This window comes from Orycteropus afer, unplaced genomic scaffold (assembly GCF_000298275.1).
Source record: "Orycteropus afer afer isolate SDZICR_OR568_19922 unplaced genomic scaffold, OryAfe1.0 scaffold00247, whole genome shotgun sequence".
Classification (NCBI taxonomy): Eukaryota; Metazoa; Chordata; class Mammalia; order Tubulidentata; family Orycteropodidae; genus Orycteropus; species Orycteropus afer.
In genome coordinates this window covers 2,854,938-2,863,805 of record NW_006921834.1, presented here as the reverse complement: position 1 = coordinate 2,863,805, position 8,868 = coordinate 2,854,938, and the positions used below count along the sequence as shown (strand labels likewise).

Sequence of the window (8,868 nt, the reverse complement as noted above, 5' to 3'; positions counted from 1 at the left end):
CTGTATTTTTTTTCCCCCAGACCCATGTTGATTTTAGAACCATCACTACCCTCCAGGCCTTGTTTTCTCAAGGCACTTAGCCAACTGTGGGAAAAAAATATACATAGAAGGCTCAAGAAACATCTTATTAATACAGTATTTATTTATCTTCCCTCTGTCAAACCCTGAACCAATCACTTTCCCCAGGCTGCCTGGGGAGGTACAAGGAAAGGAACATATATGGTAGACAATACACGGGAAAAAGAACTGTGGGAGGGCAGAGATGGCTCCTTCACATGGCGAAGAGGATGAGAAAGGCCACCATCAGGCAAAAGAGCCCCATGGCCTCCGAGAGGGCAAAGCCCAGAATGGCGTAGGAGAAGAGCTGCTGCTTCAGAGAAGGGTTCCTGGAAGAAGGGAAGGAGAAAAGACTGAATTTCTAGTCCACACACACACACAAAAGGACAAACATTAAAGGCAGGCTCAGAGACAATTCCCATCCTAGAACTCATCTTACGATACCATCATGCTCAAATTCTTGCCCTGACACACCAAAGGTTCTATAGGGACTGAGTGATGGACATGAATTACCCAAAATCCTTTGACATGGCCCAGGTATAAACATTAAATCCTCTAATGAATCAGCCACATCACCATCATAACTTAAGACCTCTAGGCCTGGACACTTAATATCCAGGGCCCAACTAGGATGGCAGAGGCATCCAGAGTAGCAGGGTCTATCTAGAGTAGGGTTTTCAAACTTTAAGCAGCAGAACCTCAAAGTATGAAACACATAAAAAGTGAGGGACTTTAAAGGCCTGTTTGATTGGCCTCCCCTCATTCTCTAAGACAGTCTAATCTTTGGAGGAGACATCCTCAGAATCCTAGCATTTTATGGAACATAATTAAAAACAATATACAAAACAACACTGTTCTACTAGATGGTGCCCAGCTACCACTGTCAACCACTCGGAGGGGGATATATGTAGGAGATCCTTGATGGAGAGGGAGAACAATGTGGAACAAAACTCAAAATCATTTGGAGGAAAAAAAAGGGGGGGGAGGACCAGGTTTGCTGGTCCGATAGAGCCTGGTGGAACCACTGAGACTACGGCCCCTGGCTGCCCTTCAGGTCTGGAATTGAACCCACACCTGTGGCTTCCAGCCAAACAAAAGACAGGCACATGAGTTGAACATTTACCTGAGGTAGATACACTCCTCGGAGAGAATAATCATGGGAGAAAGAAGGCTGTGTATGCCCAGGGAGGCAGCTCAGGGGGCAGGAGTGCATGGAGGGATGGACACAGGGAAGAGGTAACTGTTGGGAGGAAGTGGGAGGGATGCTGTTGCATTGTGGTAAACTGTAGTCAATGTCATGAGACAAAGTGTATGTGAACTGCTGTATGGAAAGTGAATTTGCTCTGTAAATTTTCACCCAAATCACAATTAAAAAAAAAAAAAAAAAAAACCACTGTTCTAGAGGACAAGGAGAATCACAGGGACAGAACTACCTTTCTTCTCTTCATTCCAAAATACTCAAAAAAAGACTCCCAACTTTGAAGATCAATATATAATTAGTATTTCCCTCACTCTGACACCTCAGGAAGCTCTGGTGGTGCAGTGGTTAAAGGCATTTGGTTGTTAACCAAAAGGTCAGCAGTTCAGACCCACCAGCTGTTCACTGGAGAAAGATGAGGCAGTTTGCTTCTATAAAGATCTAGAACTTTGGAAATCCTATGGGGCAGTTCTAGTCTGTCCTGTAGGACTTCTATGAGTCAGAATTGATTCAATGGCAGTGGGCTTTTTTTTTTTTTTTTGACACCTCTGGAGGCCTGATGGCTAAGGTAAAGCACCATCAACTTTTATCAGAATTGTGAACACAGAAGCAGTCAGGCTTCTTGTTTCATACAAATCTTGAAAAATAAATCTATTCCCCTAAAGACATTAAGAGAACTTGCTGGTCTCAAAAGGATTAATTTAGTTCTAACAAGTTACCCAATGTAAGCAGGGACCAAATGGTCCCAAGTTTAAGGGACCAGTGGGGCTGGCTGCAGAGGCAGTCTTCCCAGGAGTGACAGAAGGGAATTCCTGGGGATGGCAAAAAAAAAAAACAGTAGTGAGGTTAACATGCTGACTGAGGCTGTAGACCAGGAGATCACAAACTTTCTAGATAAAGGACCAGAAGGTAAATGTTTTAGGCTTTGTGGGCATTTGAAGTCTCTGTTGTGTAATTTAAAACAAAACAAATAAAAAACCATTAAAAACGTTAAAAGTTCAGATTGTACAGGTATACAAAAGCATATTTGGCCCTTGGGTCTTAGTTTGCCAAAGCTGTTCAACAGAATTTTCTTTAGTGACAGAAATATTCTATATTTACATTTCAACATGAAAGAGCCAACCTATGGCCACTGAGCATCTGATATGTGGCTAGTATGACTAAGAGACTGAAATCTTAAATTTTACCTAATTTCAATTAATTAGAAGTTAAATTCAATGAAAAGCTAAGCAGGGGAACCAACTTATCTTACCTAGCATAACCAATGATGAGGCTCCCAAAGACAGTCCCAATCCCAGCTCCAGAGCCAGCCACTCCAACTGTGGCAGCCCCAGCCCCAATGAACTTGGCTGCTGTGTCGATGTCCCTTGAAATGGCACTTGTTTGGAAGCTGCGACTAGGAATAAGTGAGGTCAGGGAACGTGGGGCTGTTGAACTGCTGAAGCTCTGTGAAGAGGTAGGTGGAAGGTAAAATTTTTAGGGAAACCTTTTGCTTTGGAGACTTCTGTACTATTTAAACCCTTTATACTGCCAAATCCCATTGTTCTCCCCTAAACTGAACATCATTTGCCTCCTGGAAAATGCCTTAAAATGCTGTCAAACAGAACTGCTTAATGTAGGAGGTAGATTAGTCTAGATGTTGAAGACTGAGAGACCCTGGCTATTCTTAGTGCACTGAGATCTTCTCGGGACTAGACGCTCTCAATCAAAGTCAGTAAACTAGGCCAAGCAATGGTAGTTATTAGCAGCACACATTAGCACATGATGCCAGTGGCAAAAGCTGGTATACCACAGTATTGTTGTTGTTATTTGCCATCGAGTTGGCCCCGACTCATAGTGACCCCTCCTTGGGTTTCCGAGGCAGTATCACTACGGAAGTAGGAATGCCCAACCTGGAGCTCTGGTAGCGTAGTGGCTAAAGCACTTGACTGCTAACCAGAAGGCTAGTGGTTCAAACCCACCAGCCACTCCTTGGAAGAAAGATGAGGCAATCTACTTCCATAGTGATACTGCCTAGGAAACCCAAGGAGGAGTCACTACGAGTTGGGGCTGACTCGATGGCACATAACAACAATAACATCATTATTCACACAGCTGATATACCACAGTATATATGGTATTAAGTGCTCTTCAGCACCTAAAGCCAGTGGCCTTGATCTTTCACTAATTTTGGTTTATGATTATTGTCCTCGACACTCCCCCTACTGGTTCTAGCAGGTAACCCTCCCCACTTTTGTCACCCAAACCACAGGCCCAACTATACTTGTAACACACCTCATCTGTCAGTGTTTCAGGTTGCTTCAGTACCACAGCAGACAATGGTCGGCTCAGCAACTGAGAGGTGCTCCTGACCTAGTGAGAATGATGCAAGAGCAGGAAGATTAGGGAAGGCTATAGAGGAGTTTCAGAACCATGCTAAGTTATTACCGACCTCAACAGATAGGATCTTCTTTCCTCTGATGTCTCTTCCATCCTCTCACACTTAAATCAGAATCTTGGATCATTCTTAATTTTAGCTAATTCTAGATTTAATAACAATGTCATTTCTCTTGCTTCCCAGGCTTCTTTGCTTTACGGAAACAAAGTTTACCTCCTTTTGGGCCACAAAGGTTTACTCACCCTCAATGTACACTTTCATAGCCCTTAAGTAATCAAAAAAACCTATGCTCAGAAACATTTGTTTTACTCAACAAGGGAGAAATACACATTGTTGAGGCCAGCCTGTAAGAAGGAGGCCAAGGATTAGATCAGAAAGGGGCACTTTCCCTGAACACATCCTTCTGGTAAACCGACACAAAGATTCACGCTCAAAATTCTCCCCTGGTAGTCTTTTCTGACTCCAAGCCAGATAATATACAAGACAAGACCCAGGACTTTCAAGTCAGATATATATAGATTCAAATTTCAGCTCTGTATCAACTGTATGATCTCAGGGTAAGTGATTTTTAATTTCCTTTAGCCTGTTTCCTCATCTGTGAAATGAGAATATCATTTCCCAGAGTTGATTTGAGAAGCAACGATAATGTACTGGTAAACTCAGTGCCAGACACATGATAACTGCTCAATAAACGGGACCTACTAATAGCATCAAACCTTTTCATTTATAATCTATTAATCAAGTGCCTCCATTATCTGTTAATTTGGCATTTCTTCCACGTTGCTGCTTCTGAGTTAAATATCTTCCCAATATAAATTTATGTGTATTTTAGCTTTTCAACCAAATTTAAGTTCCCACAGGAAACTCCTAGCTGTGGCTCTCCTTTCCAACTCTCAGGACAAGATTCTGCATTCAATACTCTGCTCAAGTGATACAGCCTATGTCATATCCACCAAGACATGTACACAGGAACAGTTTCAGGATTAGATAATCTTATCTTGGTTTACATTTTCATCTCTTTAAAAAAAAAAAAAAACCCACTGCCATTGAGTTGATTCCAAAACACAACGATGATCATTGGATTTCCGAGGCGGTGTATCTTTATGGAAGTAGATTGCCCTATCTTCCTTCAATGGAGTTTGAACCACCAACCTTCTGTTTAGCAGTCAGATGCCTTAGGCACTATACCACCAAAGCTCCTTATTTTCATCTATATGCTCCTTCAAAGATGGCTGTATGAGAGGCATTAACTAGCCTTCAAGGAATGTGGGTTAAGAGGCTATCTGGTAACCCATGTTCATCACAACACTATTTACAATAGCAAAAAGATGGACACAACCTAGGTGCCCATCAACAGAAGAATGGATAACCAAACTATGGTACATACACACAACGGAGTATTATGCAACACTAAAGAATAATGTAGACTCTGCATAATGTGGATTAACTTACAGGACATTATGCTGAGTGAAATAAGTCAATCACAGGATGACAAATATCGTATTAGTTCATTATTGTAAAAAGTCAAAGAAAGGTTTATATATGGAAGGAAATTTTCTTTGTTGGTTACCAGGGGTGGGAGGTGAAGGGAAGGAACACTGCAAAAATTTTTTTAAAAAGAGGGTATCTGGTAAGCATTCTCTCTCTCCTGTCAGGCTACCAGAGCAAATGCCTTCCTTTCCAAAAAATCTCTCACTTTCCCCAGCCCAACTGTGAGGAACAAGGTCTGACAGCAAAGAAGAGACAAGATACCCCAAATTAGGCTCCTATAAAAGGCAGGTACTCACCAGGGAAGGGGTGGAGACAAATTTGGCGCAGCCATACATTTTCAGGGGATGAGGGGCTGTGGTAGGAGAGCTGGAATTAGAGAAGCAGCATTGTAAAAACTGTCCTCCCTAAACTATATTCTCATTAGCAGAAAACATGCTCTGGAAAATTTAATTGGTCCAGAGTAGAAAAACTAACCTTGAGTCATCAGCAGAGATGGAATTAGAACCTGAAGTCATGATTTTATTCAAAAACCCGTTTCCAAGACTTCCTTATAATCAAACGACCTTGCCTTGCCTGAACAAGTTGCTACTTAATGGTAACTTTAAGACTAATTATCCATTCCCATAGCCTCATAAATTGGGATTTTCAGAGGCAGTTTCCCAGAGTATCCTTTGCCTAAGTTTTCCTTAGTTCCTACTGAAAAGGAACCCTTTTTAAGATCTCATTGCCTGGACTTTTAAAAGCCTATTAATTCAAAAACTGGGGGATATTTGTTGAAGGCTAAGACACTGGAAGGTCTCCAACAATCTTTTTCACTGAATTACCTGGGAAGAATTTTATTGCTTAAAACACTTCTATTTCCTGTATTCATAGGGTAAGGCTGATCAGTGAGAAACTCTGCATTACTCCAATTAGCAATGACTATTAAACTATTCATTTTAATCATCACACTAAGAGGTATTCAATTTTGTATTCCCAACATGTAGCTGATACCCAGTAGGTGCCTAAGCTGGTAGATCTAAGCTTATCTGAGAGAAGAGACAGGGTGAGAGCTAAAGATCAAGGAAAGGTTTCTCGAAGTGAAGTGAGAGATCTACGTGAACCAGAATCATTTAGGGATGCACATGTATTTAAAACACAAATCCTGAGCCCCAATTCAGACTGACTGGTCAGGATCTCCGGGGATAAGGTCCAAGTACCTGCATTTTGAACAAGCTTCCCAAATGACTCGTATGTATACTTAACTTTGGGAGCCACAGTTTAAAGCCAATCTTGAGACTCTGACAGTGCTAGAGCCAGAACTTGAACTCAGATCTTCTCATTAAGTTAAAAATAATAGGCTTTCTAATAAATCTTAGGCTGAAATACTCAGTAATTACTTTGGCCTGTTAAAATGCCACTTCCTTAAATGAGTTGTACTCAATATTGTCCTAGTTGTAACACTACTGAACTCAGAGCTTGTTACTTTTACATTAATTTTTGCCTGTCTACAACTCTGATTTCTGTGCATATGTAAATCAAATCCAATTTTGCTGTTGTTTTACTTAGGTTTTCTTAGGGGAAAAAACAAAACTTCTTTAAAGCTTTAAAAAAATAATGAATTTTTTTTTCCCCTAAGGCAATTAAACTTTGATATTCTTATTTGTAACATGTGATTCTTAGGAGGATTAAATTATATATATATATATATATATATATAAAGAGTTTAAGGTGGTGCTGGCATGTAATAAGGCCACAATAAGGATGACAAGGGAGCCTAAGTGAGGTGTAGTAGCGCCCTGGTGGTACAGTGATTAAGCCAGCTGCTAACAAAAATTCTGTGGTTTCAACCCACCAGCCACTCTATGGCTTCCATAAAGATTTATAGTCTTGAAATTCCTATGAGGCAGTTCTACTCTGTCCTATAGAGTCACTATGAGTTGGCATCAACTTGACAACAATGCGCTTGGTTTTTTGATAGGACCTGGAGTGAGGTACACGTCCCTCTATTGGTTGTTTAACCCTGAAGTCTGCAATTGTTAGCCTTCAACACCCTGGGCACTACGTAGAATCAGAGCTCCTAAATAATCATAGCTCTCTTTCCCTTCTTAAATCTTTTCCTTTTGAGAGTGAACCCTGGGAGGTTAATAAACCTTCGACAGGTTAAGCTGACAAGTGGACATTCTTCCATGCTGGCACCATCAGCTTGCCCCTAGCCCCGCTGTTCTGGACCTAATACCGCTAACAGAAACTCTTACTTCTCAAGTCCACCAACTGTGTGCTTTTCCAACTTCACTGGATTGCCAGGAAAGAGAACGATACAAGCCCCTCTTTTCTGCCTTAGCTCTCCGAGGCCACTGTCTGAAGGAAGGGTGCTCTGCCTGTTCTGCTCACTTCTGCTATTCAAGGTTTCCTTTTTAAACTGAGGATTGCAGGTCTATATGATTCACTACCTCCTTTGCTCGGGGCACCTGAGATTCTGGGGCCGACAGTCTTTGGGGGAGCGAACGCAAAAATAAGGGAGAGCTTGGGGCTGTGACAACTCTGAAAGGGCAAGAGGGTGAGAAAAGTATACTGCGAGAGCTGAGTCTGAACAGGTGAAAATGAGAACCCGGGACTTGACTTTCGCCTGCTCCAAAGAACCACCCCCCCGCGACAGACATCCAAGATGGCGCCAGGCCCGCGCGGCTAGAGGTCACCGGCACGCGGGAGGGGCAGTCCTAAAGCGCGGGAATACCGGGAGCCAGGCAGGGTGACAGGACCCGGGTGGAAGCATGCACCGTAAGGGCCTCAAAGCATCCGCGCGAGGTAGGGTGCCCCGCGCGCCTGCGCGGCGCAAATCGGCCGCGAGGCCCAACAGGCCTTACCTGCTCCTAGTGCAGAGAAGACAGAGAGGGGAGGGGGGCGGAGATAGCGGGAGGTAAAGCTCAGCGCATGCGCAACCCGGGCCAACGAGTTGCTCCGCCAAAGATAGACTGAAACGTAGAGGGTCCGCCCGGGCGCTACAGCGCCGCCCGCCACCTCGGTAGCTTCGTCCGGCCAGTCGCTCCACCTGGTGTTGGAGAAGAGAAACTGCAGGCGGAGCCGACTGTGTCCGCACGGAGTTTGAATCGTTGACGCGCGTCCCCTATGCGAGCATGCGCAGTCACATTGCAAGAAAAAAAAAAAAATCGGTGTTAAATAGCATAAAATCAGAATTGAGATTTACTATCCAAAATGTAACGAGTAAAAAAAAATGTAACGAGGAAAATATAGCCACTGGAGTTTTGCCTTCCATTGCCTACGGGACCCGCACATCTTTGGACGGGAAACGCGTTCAGTGGACGAATAGTCGGCAAAATGCTCCAACTACCTCTGGTGACTTCCTCTTTTTTTTCTCGTTCTCTTATTCCGATAATCAGTTACGAGGAAACGAGCAGCAGCGAGCCAGAAGACATAGACTAGAGATGACTGAGAGCCAAGGCACCCTGATCCTAAGCCTTCTTTCCTGAGTCCTGGGACAGTCAAGGAGTAACAGGCACCTGTGATCTGCATTTAGGTTACGAGGTCACCCCAGACATGCCCACGCCTCTGTCCAGGCCTCACCTACGCGTTAGGATAAGTGGGCACCCCAAGAGGTGCCTTCATGAAAGTCCCCTTGCCTTCTCCCGCGTGCCCTTTCGCTCGTTCTTTCCTTGATGGAAGGAAGTGTGTGTGTGTGTGTGGGGGGGAGGTTTCCTGGCCCACACCTCTTCCTCTAAACCACTTTGTCTCCCAGAGTCTGACT

At 43.5% G+C, this 8,868-nt stretch overlaps 1 protein-coding gene across 1 annotated transcript; it reads right to left on the bottom strand.

The window, feature by feature from the left end:
* Positions 1-271: 271 nt before the first annotated feature.
* ATP5MC2 (ATP synthase membrane subunit c locus 2) lies at positions 272-8,038 on the bottom strand. Its single transcript, XM_007949607.2, is given in 6 exon segments — positions 272-386; positions 2,508-2,701; positions 3,530-3,607; positions 5,420-5,489; positions 7,970-7,986; positions 7,988-8,038. Coding segments are annotated over 6 exon segments (525 nt in total).
* Positions 8,039-8,868: the final 830 nt, after the last annotated feature.